The 22,019-nt window shown below is 38.6% G+C and overlaps 1 protein-coding gene across 1 annotated transcript in view; it reads left to right on the forward strand.

Annotated features, from left to right (window-relative positions):
- The window catches only part of LOC122788738 (collagen alpha-1(XIII) chain-like), a 239,364-nt gene that overhangs the window by 169,041 nt on the left and 48,304 nt on the right, over window positions 1–22,019 (forward strand). The window contains exon 14 of the mRNA XM_044055631.1: window positions 19,195–19,221. Coding sequence (XP_043911566.1) covers window positions 19,195–19,221 — 27 coding nt within the window. The remainder of the gene's footprint in view (window positions 1–19,194; window positions 19,222–22,019) is intronic.

Raw genomic sequence — 22,019 nt, forward strand, 5'->3', positions numbered from 1 at the left:
CTTAATCACATGCAGTCTTTATTCCAGTCTGAATTGTCTTGCTACTGAGTAAAAGTCTGCTTTACGCATTATTTCCTTTTGTTTAGCTCAGTAACTGTCATGTCATTCTATTTTAATTCCAAAAAAACCACAAGGAAATCCCTGTCATTCTAAACAACTGATGTCAGTTAGCTATAAAAATGTGACAGTGTATCATTTTTATATCCAGTATGCCTAATGAGGCATGAAAGTCAGTTACTTCAGCCATAAATCTAGCACTGTCTGTATACTGAAGAATATATTTACATGAATGGGAAGTTTAACTTTGTGAGATAAAACAGGAAACTGAATATGTAATAGTGCACTTTGTATAGATTTATTGAAAACAAACAATTTTAAGGTAACATGAGTCAAGGACAGGGTACAACTAAAAAGAAGACAACAGTTTCATCTATAAACATAAGCTGTATAGACCAAAGGTCCTTTCCAGCCATATCCGGGGCTCACACTGAAGCATATATTAAGTTTATACACCATCAATTCACTGGAACAGATATTACAATGACTTGCAGCAACACATACACACACAAAAAGTGACAATGTGTTATTTTAATAGTGATTAATAAGAACAAAAAATATAACAATTACAAGGAAAGTGTCAAAGGAAAATAAGAGGACAATATAACATTTATACAATTTTTAACAGTGCAAGCATCCATAATTAAAATAATTTACATCCATAATTTGGATAGGAATATACATTTTTGGCGATCCTGAATTTATGCAGACTGGCAAATGCATTTAATGCATTACCAAAATGTTATATATGCATATAAAATGTTTATTTCCCTTAGACAACGCTCCATGTAAAGGGAGAAATTGCCAGACCTTTCTTTGAATGATGACAATATGTTACTGTGACTGAAAATTGTGGTATACTTCAAATCTGTGGTTTCATGTACGAGATAACAATTTTAAATTGAATCCAGTATAATTGTTTGTTTTTTTAATCTTGTGTGCTGTTGCTTAGCAGCACACTTTTGGAGTCTGAGGAAGTGCTATGCAGCTTACAGAACTGCAGTGTATGAAAATTACAGGGTGACCCAATGAATAAGTAGGTTAGCTTAATACAGCATGTGTGGGGAAGCAAATATATAGAATAGCTATACTTCAAGGAAATAGCACTAAGATAAGGCTGGTAATAAAGACATTTTTCTTAAAATAGTAATATTATTGGACCCATCTATTTTAAAATAAGTAAATGGAATTAAAAAATATATATTCTAAAACTTAATCTATTTTTGCCATTATTTATTTATTTATCTGACAATTGTTAACCCGGAGTAAGTCTGGCTGGGCATGTACCCATTTTTAGAGGATGCCCAGGGAAAAAAGCTCCAAACAAAAAAAAGAAAATCAGGTGGTCTTAATAAATATATACAGTGAACCCACAAGGTAACATTAGCACATAGTGAGATCTAAGTAAAAACTAAGGACACTGCTATATAAAAGCAATTAACAATTGAAGTTTTTTACCAGTATATAGGGACTTGTTAGGCAGGATTGAGGCAAAAGCAGGAATTGAACAGTCTTTTTCATAAAGTTTTAAAATTTAGACTATTTGGGATAGATCTGATGGTTACATGAATTTTTGTTCCAGGCCAGCGATAGTGTATACCTGTATAAGCTATTGATTTTTTAGGCTTGCAGATATCCAACAAAAGTTGGTCAGAGCTCCAGAGACAGCAATTTGGAGTATAGTAATTGATGAGGGGTGAAATGGCAGGACAGAAATTAAGTGTACTGGTTATGAAGTGAGTGAGGAGCAGTTGAGAGAGAGGGAGGCAGTGAGAGAGCTCGAGCCAGTTTAAGGATTTTAGAGATAGGCAGTGGTATGAGCTGTAAGACTGGTTTGTAACAAATCTGGCTATTTCATTGGAACAGAGTCCTAGATTTGTTTTGAGAGTGGGTTTAAAATGTAATGGGTCTATAGGATCTTTACCATCTTTGTGTAATACAGCCACCACAGATTTCTTCCAAGATGCTGGTGCCCCCCCCCCCCCACACACACACACACACTCACATGTAACACTTTTAAAATACTGTTGAACAAAGCTTTTAACACTTTCTTCCCTGCTAATTGTGGGACTTCCACAGATTACCATCTGCTCCTGGAGACTTATCTCATGTCTTCTTATCGTAGCTATTAATTGTTGTGCGCCACCATCTTCTTAGCTTAGATTAACGCTTCCATAAATATTCCATTTATGCCTTTTTCTGGTTTCCTGTATATTATATACATTTTCATACATTTTCTGAAATATCTCTAGTACCTTTAGAGGATTTCTGGTTATTTTTCTTGTCATACATTCCCTAAGATATCCTGACTGAAATCACTGATGCGATATTCCTAACAGATGGGTTTATCACCACTGTTATCCAGCTGGAGTACCAAAGCTTTACCTTCCCAGTATCGTACATCTGGTGTGTGACCTCAGCTCCCAACTGTAGGTGTATATAGGTGGATGTATGACCATAATTCCTCAGACTATCTTGCTGTCAGTCGCATATCCATCATACTGATTGGTGTTTGGTCGTTGGTACTGTTGATTCAAAAATACAGATAAAGGCCAAGTTGGGAACCTTCCTTTATATTTCTTACCTGTTTTTCTTACCAGTATTAGATGTCAGCTTGAGGGGCAAGAGTAAGTGTGGTAGGCAAATCCTGTACAAAGGCTTGCACACCCAGTGAGTATAACACAACTACAAAGTTGTTCTAGCTGCCAATTCTTTGTTCCTAAGACCTTGTGATCCCCCTTTTCTTCTTATCACTTTTATGGAGACCCATCATTTCAAATGGTTGGACAACTCCAAGATGGCTGATTTCACTTCCTCAGATACACCTCCACTACTTAAGAAAAGCTTAAAAGGCATAGGCCAGAGACTTAGTTGACTCTTTCTGACTCCCATATACCCAATGAGGTTTCAGAACCTGCAGTACATCTGTTTCCTCCTCTGATGCCCTCTACTGAGACCGCACTGGAGGCCCGTATGGCATCAGAGGCTACAAGGACTGAGTTTTCTGCAGACAAAGGTGAATCATGAATTATCATAATGGAGGGACAAAAGGGCATCCATAAAATCGTGGTTAAGGAAGAGATCCCAGGTAAACTAATCGGGGTACATCAGGGAAATGAACCACTGTGTTTAGCATAGATGGATGCCATAGAAAAGAAGAAGTATCATAAAACTAAACATGTTGCTTCTCCTCCTCCTTCTGGGAGAAGGAATGGATGAATTTCGCTCAAGGCTTGTTTAAGACCACTTTGGCTCTGAAGCCCCCTTCCTTCTCCTCTCAACTCCATCACCTCACCCCTCAAAAGATGGCTGTGGATTCATCTTTCTCTGAAGATGAGGAGGCTTCTGATTTTGACCATTATTTGGCCTACTCCTCAGAGATGCACTATCAGATGATGAGGACTCCATTTCATCTGATTCTCCAGTAGAAGAAGCTTCTTATGGAGGGAGAATCTTAAATATGATGAAGCTTTCTAAGTGGGAATCTAGGCAGATTTCAGAGGTGCAGAAAGGATACTATAGCCTTTTGGAAATGGTCATCCCAGCCACTTCCTCTGTATCTCCTGTTCCTAAGGCTTTTTTGGATGATTTTCAATCCACTTCTGTTGCCCCTGATTCCCAGCCTCTGGCTCCCCAAAAGACCAGCCAGCTTTTGCAAAATCTCTGGTGATCTTAAAGTTTGTTTAAAAATCCTATGACAGACTCTTTTGCAGTTTTCCTTGTCTGATAAGACATTTAAACTTCTTCCCATTGGCAATGCCCTCTCTTCAGACAAGGATATCAGGGCTATGAGTAGGTAAGAGAAAAGGATTTTACCTCCTATACTTTGGCATTCAGTGCTACAAATTATCAACTCAGATGACCAAATACTCTATATCCATTTGCAGTTCTTTACATAAGGTAATGGAGGATTTACAGCGTACTTATTCTAAACAACAAATGTTACCCTGACAATTAGGCTACACAAGTGGCCAGATACTGTATTAAATGAAGTTATGATGCTGTAGAGGCTTTGTCCAAAGCAACTGCTAGAGGGTTTGTAACCCACAGGTGTGCATGGTTACACAGCCAGCCTATTCCTTGGGTCTTGAAAGGAAAAATAGTGAGCTCCGCTTGAAACAATGATCTTGTTTGTCCCCCAAATTACCAACTTTTATAAAACCCTTCAAGATCATGGTAGAACGATGAGACTGCAGACAGCTTCTTTTAACCTCTGTACCTAGTTACCAGAGGAATTACTCAACCAAACATATATCTTCTGTCAGAAGGGACCCTGGGCCTAGCCAGAAATACAGGGCACTTCCCAGAAAGACATTCTCAGAAAAATCACAGCGGGATGCTTCATCTGGGAGGCCTCTCTTTGGGGATAATTCTCTGTCACTATCTTCAGCTTCCTTTACTGTTGCCCCCAGCCCTACCCTGTCCCTCTGGAAAAGGCTGACCCAATCTTTCTGTAGCTGGAAAAAGCACCACAAATAAATGGGTGCTATTTCTTTCAAAAATAGTTATGTTGTATTTTGGATACAGATTCTGTTTCTAAATGACTTAACCCCATCTCCACACAGTCAAATTAATCTGCTTACACCCATTTTGCAGGAATTTTGGGCTCAAGGTACAATAGAGCCAGTGCCAGAAAAATTTGTGGGACAGGGGTTTTACTCCAAACTTTTCCTAATGCCAATGAAATGTGCAGTTGAGACTCCTATTGGATCTCTCCTTACCAAACAACTTACAAGAAGTGATAACTTTCAAAATGCTCTCCCTGCACACTCTGTTACCGTTCATTCTGCTCCAGGCTTTTTAGTATCCCTAGATCTAATGGTGTTTACCTCAGTATACCAATCTGGACACCTTGCAGTAGATTCTTCAGGTTTTGTACTAGTTCATGTCACTATCAGTTTACCACTTTGCCTTTTGGACTTTCCACAGCCTCAAGAGTTTTCACAAAGTGTCTGTCACCAGTGATCATCTTCTGCTGAACCCAAGGAATTCAGATTTGTCCCTACTTACACGACCAGTTAATCCAAGCTCTTCACCACAACCTCTCCAACAGCATGTCCAGTTCATGTTCCTCCTTTTATTTCAGTTGGGGTTCATGATCAACTACAAAAAAATCCTACCTGCACCCGTCTCAGGACCTAGTTTTTCTAAGCTGCAGACTTGGTACAAAAAGGCAGGCCTACTTACCTTAAGGGAAGGTGCAGAGCCTTACAAACTACTTCTACAACCTTGCCTCCCTCAGACAATGCTCATCCATGGAGATACAATGGGATCCGGGGTTCATAGCAGCTACTATCCCAATGCTCCCCCTACCAGACTGCATATGAGGAAAATCTAGTTGTACCTGAAATTGTTCTGTCTCAGCACTCACACCTTCTGGACACAGTAATCCCCCTTTTACCTTGTCTTAGACAGGAACTCTTATGGTGGAAGAAGCAGGTTAATCTCACCCCAGGATTTCCCTTCACTTCTTCAACCTCAGATCAGGAAATGCACATAGATGCCTTGGATGAGACATGGGGAGCCTGGACAGGCTCCCAACATGAGCAGGACAGATGGCAGCCAATGCTACTAAAGGAACACATGAACATAAAGGAAGTGAGGGCCCTCATCCAAGCTCTTCAGATATTTTCACATCTCTGGAAACCAGGTATCTTACAAGTGTTCACAGATAACACAATAGTAATGTGGTACATAAACAAAAAAGGAGGAACCAGATCTTACCAGTTCTGCAGATTGGCACAGAAAAACTGAGAACTGCCACGCTGAAAAACATGTCGCTCTCAGCCATATACAACCCATCACAGAACATGTGCTGGTAGACTCTAAGCAGGTCCTTGGAGAACCCCCACAAATGGACCCTGAACAGACAAGTTTTCCAGAGCATCCTTCATCATTGGGGACCCCTTAGAGAGACCAGTTTGCTTCAAAGACCAACAAACATATTCCACTATTTTGCACCAGGTACCTTTGCCTGTCAGCTTTGAGGACAGAGGCTTTCTCTTTTCAGTGGACAGGGAAGTTCTGCTATGCCTTCCCTAACAAGACTTCTTCTAAAGATCCAAAAAGGAAAAAAACAAAACTGTTAGTGATTGCCTTTTGGCCAGACAACATTGGTTCACTTTTCTTTTCCTTCTAGCAAGGGGCATGTACTGCCAGCTGCCACACCAATCAGATCTCATCACTCAACAGAAAGAGCTCTGTCACACCACAATCTGTTATCCCCAAATCTAATTCTGTGGATGATAGGGTTCTGATTCTTTACAGGTGCTATTTTTCTGAGGATGTTATTAAGGTTCTGCAAGAAGCCAGGAGACTCGACATGGAAGAGATACTCTTATTGATGCCAAAGAAATACACAGGACCCCAACCAATCAAGAGGTACGTTACATTCTGAAATATATGTGTGAACTATTACATACAGGTCTGGCCTATCCTTCCATCAAAGTCACCTGTCAGCCATCTCTACTTGCTTGCCTCTCACTACCCCCACTTATGTCCAGATATGTGTTCAAATTATGGCTTAAAGGGGTCCTACATATTAGACAACCTAGAAAGCCCATTACCCCTTTTTGGGACCTCAGCATTGGGCTGGAGAAGATTACCTTACCTGCTTTTGAACCAGTATCATCAGCAAACCTCAAATTCTGTAATTGGAAGACTATCCTTCTGGCCCTCCCTTCAGCTAGGAGAGCCTCAGAGCTTCAGGCAGTCATGGCCATTCCTGCCTTTCCTATTTTTCACAAAGACAGGGTGACCCTCAGGATTAAGCCTTCATTCATGCCTAAAGTAATGAATAAGCAGTCTCCCAAACATGCCATAAACCTCTCTATCTCCTTTGCAAACCATAGAATTCGGTGGGGAAAGGATACTATATTCTCTGGACATTCACCGACAGCCAAAATTCTATTTTTCATCATTATCATTGTTGTTGTTATTATTATTATTATTATTATTATTATGTAGAAAAAAACTAAATCCATTTGAAAATCTGATCATCTTTTTGTTTCATTCATGGACTTTAAACTGCGTCAACCAGTATCCAAGCAAGCCATTCTAAGCTGGATCTCAATGGCCATCTCATTTTGTTACTCTCTACATGCTAAGTCCTTGCCTCCATGCCCTCAAGCTCATGCCACCAGTGCTGCAGCAGCCTCTGAAGCTTTCTATAAAGGACTGAATCCCAGATCCATGAGGTGGCCACCTAGTCATCTGTACACACTTTCAGTAAACACAAGATAAATGCCTTTTCAAGGTCCAGAACTGCTTTCGCTGGGTCAGTCCTATATGGCCTCTTGGACAGTTCTACTGCCTTTTAACCAGCCTCTCTTATTTTCCATTTAGTTCTGGGAATCACCCATGTGTTAGGAATACTGCAAAAGTGATTTCAGTCAGGACGTAGTACAGTTGTGTAAGAACATACTATAACATAACAGTAGATGTCCTGCTGATCCTGTTACAACATTCCTTCCCTCCCTCCTTCCCCTCTATTACCATCTCCTTACTCAGCCTTTCTCTCTCAGTTCTTACCTCAAAGGAAATACCGTAGAACTGAGCAGGCTTACTTACCACTTCATACTGTCCTAGCTGACCAGTTTTCTTTCACGGTTCTTCAGGCTGCTGGCTTGGAGATAGTCTGAGGAATTACTTTTGTACATCCACCTCTATACTTGAAAAAAGAGGTCACAACTTGGATGTACAGTACTGGGAAGGTAAAGCTTTGATGGCCCGGCTGGATGTATTGGTGACAACCCATGTGTTAGCAACACTGCAACTGTGTTCAGTAGGACATCTACTGTTATACCAAGTTCTTACATAACTGTAATGTCATTAACAACGCCTTTTACTTTCTGTTGCATAAGTCATTGTGTTAAAAGTTTTTGAGCTCTAGAGATATTAGCAAAAGCAGTTGGTTCATAGCAACCTTTTTAAACTCTGGCATATTATCAAATACTCCCTTATTTTCCCTCTAGTATTCTGCAGGTGCACCTCTTTTTTTTCTGTCAGATTTTCCTTATTTCGGCAATACTTTAACCTTTGTCAGCCCTTCTAATTAATGTTACTACTTTCCCGTATCTCTATCTCTCTTATTTCTACCCTATTTTTAATAGTATGTTTTAATGTTGTCCTATTCACTAGCTATCCCTTCTAAAGACATTTCAATCTCCTCTAATAACTCTTGAATAATTTCCACTACCCATTCTTAAATGTCTCACTTTTTAACAAGTAGTAAAGTGCTAAGGACTTATTTTTACTTCAATACCCTGCATCTTCACCTTAGTTTTTATTAGTGCATGACCTGAAGTAGTTATTGGATATGTATCATAGCTTTGAATTAAATGCACATGCTCCTGTGAAAGATACATTTAATCCAGTCTAACCCTTTTATTATACACTGAGGAATAATATGTAAACTCTGATTTCCTACTACTGAATTCACATTTTCCTTATCAAATATTCTCATATATTTCTTTAAAAGTCTGTCTTCTTTTGTTACATTTTCTATTCTAGGTCTCCTGATATATTCTCACTATTGTAAACCAAGTTCCATTCCACATGCATAAATAATATTCCCTGTGGAACGCTGATGTCGCCCAAAATTTTTTTAAAGCTCCACAGTAGTAGTCTTTTGGTTGAATATAAATATATGCCAATGTAATTCTCCTCCCTTGCCAATAGCCCTTTACTTCCATTATTGTTTTTTCTATCATCTGTCACTACTGAAACCCCTCTAGCCATTAGCAGTATCATGGATATTCTGCTGAAGATCCATCTGGAAAGCCACTCCTTGTCAAAGTCATATGCTCATTTATATACAGTTGTGTCTCCTGCAGCATAAATTAATACCCTTTGCTTTTTGTATGTATCTCTAAGGTATATCGCCTATCTTGTCTGTCACTTGCAGCAGAACATGACATGTAGTTCATAACAGGACATGCACAAACAATGACATTTATATCAGTGAACACCATATACAGAGGCAGTTTAAAGTTCTGCCTTGGCATACAGACTGAGAAAGAGCACCACGTTATGGCCTCCTTTCTGCCTTGGTGTACATACTAAGAAGTAGCACCACAACATGGCAGACTGTGGATGGTGTATGGGAAGGGGACACCAAAAATTGAAGTGAAAAAGAACACTTGCATCTCCTAAAAAAGGCTATATGAATATATTAAGCATCAACCCCATGTTTAAAAAGTTTATTCATAAAGATGAATATTAGTTAAAGATACTAATATATCAAACCAACTGTTTGTATAACACAGAGAATGAAAATACAAATGGCAAAGTGTGCTTCAGTTCTGGACATAGAATAATAGTGCAACTGCTAGGAGAAATTACACTGGTTGCTGTATCATTTCATATTGACCCTCTTCAGCAAGCCCACATCCCTGTTACTTATACAGAAAGTAGGTACTTAGTTTTGCAGGAATATCAGGTCTCTATTGGGTCAAATGTATGTGGCCTCAGATTTTGTAAAATTTAATAACAAAAGTATGGACTGTGGGACCTCCTGCCAGTGGCAGAGTAAACATACCTTGAGCCCTGGGTTGTTTTCATGCCATACCCCCCACACCCTTCCACACAACTCCCCAAACCTTTTTTGGAGGCCTGACATTCAAATGTTTGTAATCATTAATTGTCTAAAATCCTTAGTTATTTGCCAGAGAACCACAAATTGTATGAGGAACAGATCAAAATGAGACAACTTCAGGGATATTATGTGAAATCAGGGAAAGTTTGAACTTGTTTCACACAAACAGTACCCAAAGCTTATTTTACATGAATTATCACTTGTCCACTAAAGCCAGACTGTGAGCTGAGCAAACAACAACAGGATACATTTCTTTCCTACTTAGCCAGTGCCCCCTCTCCATTTTCAGCAACTGCAATCCTGAATGAGCTGCCAAAAAACACAAATTTTAAAGCACAGACCGAAATATGAGGCAAAGTCAGGTACAGTTTCAACTTCTCATACAAATACACACTAGTCCTATAAAGCCAGACTGCAAAACAATAAGAGGGTAAGTTGCAGGACAAAACTATTAGGCAAAGAGAAGGACATTCTGTGAAATCAGGACAGTTTCAAATTTGTGTTATGCATGGAGTGGCCAATGAGTAAATATTCCAGTTTAATTCTCAGAAGCATACACTAGCCCTTAGTGCCAGACTTTAAACTTTGCAAATGAAGTGTGCAGATTGCTTTCAGCTTCAGTATAGCTAACTCCTTTCTCACCTGGTTGCCACCGACATTTAAAGAAAAAATAAATATTCTAGTTTATTTCTCACAAATATATAGTAGCCCTTAATAACAGACTACATATGGTGCAAATGAAGAGGGTAAGTTGTTTTCATCCACTGAAGAGCTATCCCACCCCTAAATTCTGGTTTATTGCAAGTAGTCCTTAATGCCAGACTTCAAGTTCTGCATATGAAGAGGGCTTTCAGCCACAGAATAGCTATTCCCCTATCTGGTCAGCATAGTGAAAAAAAAAGAGAAACTATTCCATTCTATTTCACACAAATCAGCACCAGCGCTTAATGCCAGAGGTTAAAGTGAACAAATAAAGAGGACAATTCGCTTTCATCCACTACACATTCAGCCCCTTTTATCCAGTTGACTGTCAGTGTATCAAAAAGACAAAAAAATTAACTTACATTATGACACTGATGTGACCTGCTCAGCATTGATTTTCACAATTATCACTATTTAATACTCATGGCTTTCTATTCATTTCCTTCCCACTGAATGATGGAAAAACAATGCAACAGAACGTTGTGGTATTTTAGATATGATTGCAGCCTCCGTGCATTTATTATTTCTTTTTAAGTAACAAAATGAGTTGACAGTGCTGAACAAAACTTATAAAACAAAATTATTATGGGCCACACTTGAGCTGTGGGCCCTACTCAGTCTCCTACACACTCCTCAGAGGTGACCTCTGTCTGGCATATAAAGTGATCTCAGACCCCGTCTTGATGGGACTGCTGCAAATCCACAAGTCAAGCTCCACTTGAGTAACCCACACGCATGACTTCAACCTGGTCTGTGACATCAATAGGACTAGTTGGCAGGGCAGATTTGTGTCCAAGAGACTCCTCCTTTTGTGGAATAGTCTTCCTCTCCATGTCAAGCAGAGGTCCTTGTTAACCCTTTTTAAGCACAACCTGGATAACTGGATGGGGAACAGAAAATACACCCCTGGGTTTCTACCTGTGTCCCTGCTAGAAAGTGGCATATGGTGCTGACTTGTTGAAACATGGGCTAAATTACTGGCTAGGCTTGTAAGAGCCTCAAAGCCTAGTAACTTCTTATGATCCTATGATCCTAAGAAATATTTCTTTACTTAAAAGAATAAATAAAGTACCTGGTCTGGATGCCTTCACCTTCTGCATATATGCAAATGTCAGACATCATGAGTATGTAGACTTAACCACTCCAGGAATATGACATTTAGAGCTTTATTTTAAATTACAAAGAGTCAGTTGCTTGGTGTGTTCAACATATTTGCTATCTGAAATTAGTTGACAGTGCTGAACACAAAACACATAAAATAAAATTATTATGGGTCTCCCTTGAGCTGTGGAGCCCAGGTAAATACCCAAATTGATCCTACTGGAATCCACCATTGTCTCCTGCAGTAATGAAGTAATAACCCTATCCAAAGTGGTTGTGCTATCCATACTGATTTCTATTTGAGTTATTATTTATGTAATATTGGCAACATTCTTTTGCAAACCTGCTTGCTGCATGTTGTCCATCTAAAAGAGCCAAGATCATAATCCAGATATTTATTCTATAGGACTACTAAGCAAACAGGACTTCAGTTCACTTAAACTCAAATGTTCTAGGTACTCAGCTGCACCATACTAGTGGTATAAAAGTATGATGCTGCAAACTCAGCTGTACCATACTAGTGGTATAAAAGTATGATGCTGCAAACTCAGCTGCACCATACTAGTGGTGTAAAAGTATGATGCTGCAAACTCAGCTGCACCATAATAGTGGTGTAAAAGTACAATGCTGCAATATACTAAAAGTTCACTAAAACATTGAATTTCAGCATTTATAGTAATCTGGGAATCATAATGTAGTATTTAAGATATTAATACACAGGATTCTATGCTGTACAATTAGAACTGAATTGGTGGGTTCCTATCAGCATCTCGAATGGTGACAATATCGAATATGCTATTGTCGCCGTAAGAATGCTGAAAGTGCAGAACATCGAACGGGTAAACTGAAATCTCCGTAAGGGGATATTTCCATTTACTTCAATGTAGTGCAGTCTCGGAGTTGGTATATTTAAGTAGCGGGGGGTGTGGGGGTGCATGGGGGCTTGCCCCCCTGCCTACACCCTTTAGTTTTGTTTTGTTTTTTTGGTTTTTTTTAATCGGCATTTGAAAATTTAATAGTTCAATCATTTCAGTTCGATATTTAGTGATTCGAACTATTCAATTTTCGAAATGCTGATATAGACCCGAATTAGTAGTCATCTATGTAAACACATTGTCCAATAAAATCCAAATTGTCCTACAGCAAGATCTATTTGATTTATGGATTTGGTTTTCACTTACAAATTTAATAGTAAGCCCCAGTAAATCACACACTAAGTATCTTCTGCTTGGTGACTACCTAAGTTTTCCTACATCACACTTCCCAGTGTTATGAGGCACATGCATGGGGTGGCACATGGATATCTTAGGCTTTAGGCTGAGCCTAACTTTCATTATGCTTCCACACCTTTAGAATGCTCAGACTGTCCTAGGTCAACTGAAATGGCTTAAAAAGTTTACAGAGTGCTTAGTCCTAAAACCAGACCCTTAAAAGGGAAAGTATCCTCAGCCAGTATCAAATGTACCCATCCATGTCAAATCAATCCTTACAAAATATGTTGATTCATTTCAGTACTCAATAGCAGAACATGTCACTACCTCTCTCTCTTTGAAGGTGGGCTGGCTTGCCACAGCTAAGAGAGGTCAATGTTTGCTGAGTTTTTACTAACAAACTCTTTATGTTGTGATCATTCTCCCCACTTGATTTACATTCACTCCTTCTAGCACCACAGAGGTAGTACTGTTACACTTTGTAGATAACCTTCTGCAAACAGGAAGGAATTAACTTTTTAAAGTCTAGCCCACATTTTGGATTAAGTTATGTCACACCAAACCCAACCATGTCATATTCGGTACCTCTCTTGAAACTAACTGTAGGTGTCATTCAGGTTGGTCTCTAATGCACTACATACATCTCCCATATCACAATGACTTTTCTATGTATGTCTAATAAGCAACTGCCACTGTACTGCTTAAATAGTCTCAAGCTATGGTGTCATAGTTGTTTCCACATACAGTCTGTTATTTCTAGACACTTCCACTAACTTCCACTAATATGAATGTTTTATTCTACTACTTAGTGTGTGACTGCCTTCCTATATTACCAACTGCTAGAATATAATACACACTCATATTTTACATTGTTTTCCTCTCAGCTCTTTTCTAAGAAACATCTCTGGACGACTTCACTTACTGGGCAATAAAATGATACCAAAAAAATAACTTGGATGGGCATTTAGTTGGAGAGAAAAAAAACATAAGCCCTTGAAAGTAATGGTCATGATTATGTACTGTATATTGAACTGGAAAAAGGTAAAATATATACCCTGATGTGTTAAACATTAAACACAATAGTCAGCACAAGGCAACAGAGCAACCTCAGACACATACACATTAAAAGATATACAGGCAACTGTATTCGAGATAACTAACCATCAAAATAAAATAACAGGAACTGTATCATATACTAGTATAAAAAAATAGGAGGATTAGAGTTAAATAATTGAAATTATTTGAGGAAGATAAACCAAATATACTGACTTCATGTTTATTAGGAGTTTGAATTACAACACTGATAGTAAGCTTAAATGAATAAAATCTGCAGTCTTTGCGTCAGCTCCATTGCACAGAGGGATAAAGTCCTAACTACACTGCAGACAACCCAAGTTAAAATAGCAACTTGGGGATCTGCAGAAGCTGGCCAAGGTGAACAGGAATGACCAGACTCTGGCTCGTTACAATGGTGACATCTAGCTGGAGCAATAAGTGTTACTAGTGGAGTTTGAGCCTGCTGAAGTCACCCCGTGGTGCATTCACAGCAAGAACCAAGGGGAATTCAGCATGCAGAGGCACAATTCCTATTTAGAAGCAGCAATGATAGAGCTCAAAGAAGTGACTGAGTGTGGTGGGGCTGTCCCCTCGGACCAGCAAGCTGGCCTGCTCTCTACCGTGTGACACTCACCAGGGAATGGAGGACTGATCAAGATTTCCAGGCAGGAATGGATGGACTGTAGGATTTTCATCTAGCCTGTGAATACCTGTGCCCCTTTCCATCCAGAATGAAGGGGCCATTTTCATTGTAGTAGTAGAGGAATGGTGCAACATTCCATGGGGGGAGCAAAAAAAAATCTGCTGTTGTACAAAATGAAAAGAAAGCATACAAAAGTAGAGTCCATTACAGTTTGATTATATTACAGAAAACAAGTTATCAAATCTGAACTTGTTGCAGTCAATGTTTTTTGATTTTTCAGCACCTTCAGATGACTAAAAAAGGTTCTGAAGTGATAACAAATACATCTAACCAGTGTTCTAAGTTTGTTTGTGTCTTTCGGCTTTTCCCAGTTAGGGGTCGCCACAACGGAACTCCGGTCCGCTAATGATTGGTAGTTGATTTTTACGTGCTGAGTTACCAGCCCTGACGCACAACCTTCAGCAAAGGTATGCCCATTCACGCATGCCTCCACGCAGAAGACGCTCTAGCTGAGAATCGAACCAGACAGCCTCTTACTGTGAGGCGACAATGCTACCGCAAAGTAAGCCACTAAATTAATGATTTGCCACAGCTAACTGATCAAGAAATACATTATCAAATTATGAACTTCCTCTGGAGAAAAAAGGACAAGATTACACATAGGAAAAAAATTAGCATTTCCTTGCAGATGTGTGCTTAATTTGGGGGGGTGGAGGTGGGAAAGGCACACACAAGAAAAAGAATCCCCCAAAATATTTAAAAAATAATTGAAGTAATACCAAATAGTATTCACTGACACCTAGTTAATACAGGTCCCTTACAAAATACATTACATGAATTATAAGCCTTAGCTACAATTTGGCACAGTGCTGCAGCAGTTGTCATTGTCACCTCACAGAAAGAGGTTCTCTGTTTCAATTCTCAGCTGGGGTGCTTTCTGTGTGGTGTCTGCATATCCTCCCTGTGTTCATGTGGGTTTCCTCTGGGTGTTCAGTTTTTCTCCCACATTTCCAAGACATGCTGCAGGTGGATTGGGCACACTAAATTGGGCGTAGGTGTGTGTGTGTCTGTTTGTGTGTGTGTGTGTGTGTGTGTGTGTGTGTGTGTGCGCCTTCTGAGGAAGATTGGGCACCAAGCTGACAACTCAACACCGTAAAACTCTACTGCCACTAGTTCTGCGGACCAATGATCCGCTGTGGCGACTCCTAACAGAAGCAGATGAAAGGAGAAGATAAGCCTTAGCCGCAATCCGTAGATTGTGAAACTAAATTTATTTTTAATCTTTCAGTGGCAATTCATGAAAAAAATTAATCTGAACCAAGACTGTCTTATCATTATAAAGAAAGATGTTCAGAAGTAAGAAACTGGTTAAACAAAAGAAAATAAAAAAAGAAATTAACTACAGGATTTCTGTACAGATCTGTAAGCATACAAAGAAAAATGCACTTAAATACCAAACAAGATGAAAATTTTCTTTGGAAGAGAAGATGAAGTTTGATAGGGTGTTATGATTTGAGGCAATACACAGTTGCAGAACAGCAAAGACAGATATTTTAAACTGTGACTGATTGTCACACATTTTGCTTAACCTAGAGCTACATGCAAAAAGTGTATAGAGTTTTGCTCGTATATTGTTTTCCTTAGGTTAATAATCATTATGAAATAATCCAAGTGTTATTTGTATTGCGTAATAATTTTAAAGAAAGCAACATTGATTTAGGAGTATAAATTACCTATAGCTTGATAGTCATACGAATATGTAGACACCAAAGTCCCACATCATCAGAGAGTTGTGTATAACCTCAAAGCAGTTTTCCATGCTGCAGAAAAATCAGTGAATTGTAGGTAAAGTTTAAAAATAGGCTAGTGGGAATAAATTGTTAATTTGGAATATATTGCAGTATAACGGATTAATAAGTGCTTGAGTTTTTTTTCAAATTAATAAAAAACTATGCTGTACCACATGCAAATTACAGCTGTCACGTAGGCACAAAAGTACAAACAAAACTGAAATTATTGGGTTAGTAAACTGGAAAAATACCAAGTTACATTTTGAAAAAATAACTGAAAAAGTTGATTAAACATTATATTTCTGTGCTTCGGGACATGGGAATTTGTTCAGCTATGGAATATAATGCAAAATGGTCAAGTGTTTATTAAGCAGTGATTCATCATTCTGTCCATCCACTGATCACTCCATCTGTCTTAGCTTCTTACTGCTAAATTAACAGTGTAAATTGTAATTTGTACAAGATTACGACTGGGTCTCTGATCATAAACTTATTACCTATTAGAGACATGAATGTTAAAAAAATCATTGAGAGGGGCTTGTGCCATGGCACAGAGGGATAATGCCCTAACAATGACCTAGGCAACCCTCATTCAATTAGTGGCTTGGGCACATCTGAGGCACTGGCATGTAAGGAGGGGTATGTCCATCCTCCAGTCCGGGGTGCAGAGCATTCATCTAGGGGTTTCCTTCAGGGAGGCATGGTCTGTAGAGGAGGAGTATTCCTCAGACATAAAATAGGTGAACACAAGGAGGTGGAAACAAAGGGGTAGGTCATAAAGGAAAAAAATCCCCCAGTGGAAGCAGTCAGTAGCATGACTCCTCAGGACACCCTTAGGTTCCATTCCAGCTCCAGCCTTAGAATGGAGATAATCCAGGGGCAGAAGGAGAGGTTGGTAGACCTGGCAATGCATTTGGGAGCATTGGGGTAAGCCAGAAAGAATAAAGCAGAAGGGTAACAAACAAAAAGGAAATTCACCAAGAGAAAGAAGTGCAGTGAAGTTCAGGAGGGGAATCTTGATATCCAAGTTGAGAACATCTAACTAGCTGATTATGACTGTTGAAACCTTATCATAATTCTTTGTAGTACATGGAGCTTCAGCTGCTCCGATGTATTTCTAGTTTCCATAAAAACAATATGAAAAAAATATTTTGACTTTGAAAACCATGAAATACTTTAGTACTACTACTTACACAGCATTGAGAAACTAAATGCATCACTAACGGAACAACAACTTTAAAAACTGCACTTCAGCATACCTTTTTTGTGGCAGCATGAAGTGATTTACAACTTTCTAAGCTGGCTTAGCTTCCTACTGTTCTACGGTTGCCAAAATACTTGCTCTAGTGTAGGACTAGAGCATAAGAGCTCTGCAAGCCATGTATAACAAAACTTGCTATGCACCTTTTTGATGTCAGAGGTGCATAACAAGCATGTCTTTTCCCAGAGTTTGGAGAAAAGCTTTTAATTGAAAAATTAAAAATAATATCCATGATTTGAAAATGGGAATGTTAGCCATTCATTGCAATTACAGTTACTGAAAATAAAACAATATATTCAGGAAATGGTCCATAGGAGTGCATGGTGCTATAGTGTTAGGATGATCTGTCATTTACAGGTATCAGAAGAACTTCCGTGAAAACAAAAAATAAACCAATAAAACTAAAAACAGTTCACGGTGTTTGAGCAGCAGATAGCAAACAAATTGCTTCAACAGTACATATAATACAGAAATTGTCTTCTAAATAGACTCTGAAGAAGTCCAAATGTTTTGTTAGGATGAAAGCGCTAAACCTGCTCTCGTGTTTTACTTTATTTTACTTTTTGTTGATGTTAATAATAAAGTCCTGTTTTAATGGACTTTGGATCATTCACTGGTGGATTTATAACATATGCCATTTGCATGGGAATGTAACAACAGCTAGTGTCTTTTTTGTGGCTATTACGTTGGACCTAATTTAAGATTCAGCCTTGGATTACAGTGAGTCTATTCAGAAGACAATTTCTGTACTATATGTACTGTTGAAGCAATGTGTTTGCTATTTGCTGCTCAAACACCGTGAACTGTTTTTAGTTTTATTGGTTTATTTACAGGTATCAACTGCAAGAAAGAATGTAAAAATCAAATTCATCATAAATGTACTGGCATCTCTACAGAGCCATCAGATGGAAACTTTTATCAGCTATTTGTTTCTGGTTAGAACATCTGTGTTCAACAGTCAGTCCATGTACAGTAGCAGATTTTATTGAGCATCCGCATAGTGTATTCAGTTCATCAAACCCTTTTGTCTCTACAAGTTCCTTTGTAATGTGTGTTCCTACCTTAATAATGCATTTAAAGTGTACTCCCTTGAGATGACTTGTATGTTATTGTCTTAAGTGACTAAATGTTTCGTGAGCTGCCTACGTTCATTCATTAAATTAGATGCTATTGGCCAGTTAAATGAAGCTTGGAATAATTTATTCCTCAGACAAAACAAAACAAAGTAGCACCTGAGCTTACTTCTTATTACTCCATAATAAATATTTATTTTCGTTTTTAATTTAATTTTGAATATTTATACTTGTGTATATTTTATTAGAAATATATAAGAATGTATTTGTTTATTTAACATATTTAATTTGTATGTAATCTAAATAAATGAATTTTGGCAGTATTTACTAGATGCATTTGATTAATTGTTTTTGAATTGATGATGTTATTTAAAGATTGCTGTGTCTATTTATTGTTTCATACCTTGAAGGGGTAAGCCAAGGCACTAGTTCATTTAGTTTACGTTATAAGGAAATTGGTTCATGCTACATTTAACTGTCCAGTAGTGGTTAATTTATGGTTATTTTTAATAGTACTGTATTTTATTATAGTTTATGAACAAAAGTAGCATATATCACTCTTTTTTATTCACTCTACTTGTAAAGTTAAATTGATATTTCTGCATGTGAACTAATGCTGGCAGTAATAAGACCGACAGCAGTATTAATCAGACTTCTTTTTTTATCAGTGTAACCTTCATTTAAGCTATTATTATTTTTACACAGGGGCCTCCAGGTGTTTCAGGGCCAAAGGTAAGACTTAATTTTTCACCGTTTTGTTCCTGGTGATTCTGAGTTGTGTGAAGTGTGTGTGTTCAGTACAAGATTCTTGAGCAAGCAGTGTGAAAATAACAAGTGCATCTAGCAATTATTAAACTTTTACAATGTTTTGAAGTTAGAGGTACTCCATATAGTGTTTTAATTGTTACACTATACACGGAACAATACCTGTTTGATGTCCCTTACTTTAACTTCAGGAAGAAAAAGTTAAAAGTTTGAGGCTTTATGTCAGTGTAATATTTGTTATGTTGTTTTCAGCTGGTATGTCTTTTATGTGTACTTTCTATGTACTTGCTGTGCTTTGTATGCTATTATTTCCTCTGAGCAGTGGCCAAAATGTGTCCTTGAGAATCAGTGCATCATATCGGTTATTAAATAAGTAGTAAAATAGTGAATAATTCTTGAGATACCTCTGAATGCAAAAAAAGTACATCTAACCAGCATGAGTGAATTTTAAAGTTGTATAGTAAATAATTCAATAACTTAAAGTATATTAAGCTTAACTGTAGTTCAGTTAACATATATTCATTAAATGCAGCTGCAAAGAATAACATATATTCATTAAATGCAGCTGCAAAAAATAAAAGCCCCGGTTCTAGCTTTAGATTCTAGTTGTATATGTAACCACACTTGTTTTATTCAAAAGCCCCTCATGGTAGAGGGGTATAACGTCATTCCATTATTTAGTGATTAGACAGGAAGCTGTACCAGAAGCTATTTTGTTTCAGAAGACAGTACTGTAGCCAAGACAAAGCTATGTCCTCCTATACAGATGTGGTGCATCTGACACAAACCCAGACCATTCATTGCAAACAGAAAGCTTTGTCCAATAGTACAGCTGTCACACACCAATCACAAAGGCAGATTGTCTTCCATGCAGTGCAGCCAACACAAGCCACTTATAGATGCAAGTTACGCCTCCACAGAGGCTGGGTAATGATTACAGTTCTAATGCAACCATCACACAAGCACATCCGCCTGTACAAATTCAGTTTAGTCAGGGTAAAGGGATGCTCTCCTACAAGATACAAAACAACCAAAACAGAACATGGCTCTTTTGTACAGATGTGTTACAATCAAAACTGAGTAAGGTCTTCTTGTACAGACATAAAACCATGTCCTCATATGCAGCTGCTGTACAAGCAACACAGAGCAATGCCCTTCTGTAGAGATGTCTGCTACTCTGGTTTAGACAAAAGGCTGGGTCCTGTTAAACAGTGATTATTCAGGCATTACAAAGCCATAGTCTCCTGTACAAACACAATACTCCCAATGTAAAGCCATAGCCTCCTGTGCAAATGAAGTTCTCCCAATGCAAATCCATAGCCTCCTGTACAATTGCAGTACTCCCAATGCAAAGCCATAGCCTCCTGTACAAATTCAGTACTCCCAATGCAAAGCCATAGCCTCTTGTACAAATGCAGTACTCCCCAAAGCAAAGCTATAGCCTCTTGTACAAATGCAGTACTCTCAAAGCAAAGCCATAGCCTCCTGTACAAATGCAGTACTCCCAATACCCTCATGTACAAATGCAGTACTCCCAATACAAAGCCATAGCCTCCTGTACAAATGCAGTGCTCCCAATGCAAAGCCATAGCCTCCTGTACAAATGCAGTGCTCCCAATGCAAAGCCGTAGCCTCCTGTACAAATGAAGTACTCCCAATGCAAAGCCATAGCCTCTTGTACAAATACAGTACTCCCAATGCAAAGCCATAGCCTCCTGTGCAAATTAAGTACTCCCATTGCAAAGTCATGTTCTCCTGCACAGCATTACCACCTATGAGAGAGGGACCTACAGGTGCAGTACAAGTGGCATAAAACCATGGCTTCCTATACATACACAATACAGCTGACACAAATCCATTACCACCTGTACAAATGTAGTACAACTGATGCAAAGCCAGGTCCTCCTCTCCTCTCATATGCAGTTTAGGTGACAAATAACCAGAACCTGTTGTACAGGTGTACCACAGCTCACACATTCCTGGTCATACTATGCAAGTGGATGGCATCTTTTGTGTTATTTTCAAAACTCACTGAAATTCAAAGATTTGAAAAGGCCTGAAGAGTCAGAATAAGAGAGACATGAAAAACTCAGTTCGCACTATTAACAAAGAGCAGATCATGTGACCTCATTGTACCTCTTACCTACCAGGTAAGAAGTGCTACAGGGATGCAGCTTCTCAGTGTAGCTGAGCTAGGCAGACAAGTTGTCATGTAAATTTAATTTATTTATTTTCCTTTGTTGACATGGTTAGGCTCACAAGGCCAGAGGTCTCTTTTCAAGAGAGAATTGAATTGGTAGTCACACTGACTAGTGGAAATTTGGTGAGGACTCTTAGGAACTATCCCTACTCTCTTTGATACATACCATATGATCTTTTACATCCACCTGAGTTACCACCAACTCAGGTGGATTGTTTATCACCTCATCTGAAGGATTGCACACTCAGGAGTGCAGCATGCCCTAATGTTGCATTGCAGTGTCAATATTGGGAAACTGAATCCTAACATCTAGGGTGGGAATAAACCCATAGTTATCTGATACTGTAGTACCAAAGGTGCATGTGCCACATGTTAAGCCACTGACACCAATAAATGGTGAACAGTTTTACAGAGAGACATTTTTAGTAGCATTTGTACAACTCTAGTACAAGAAACATGCTGATTACTCACTGATGTTAACTTAATATGCACTTTTCTGATGTGCATGGGCTTTTATGATTTGCACCAAGTCTCTGTATGACATGATCAATTTATTCTGCCCACG

Source organism: Protopterus annectens, chromosome 14.part0 (assembly GCF_019279795.1).
Source record: "Protopterus annectens isolate FY-2018-M chromosome 14.part0, PAN1.0, whole genome shotgun sequence".
In the NCBI taxonomy this organism is placed as follows: domain Eukaryota; kingdom Metazoa; phylum Chordata; order Ceratodontiformes; family Protopteridae; genus Protopterus; species Protopterus annectens.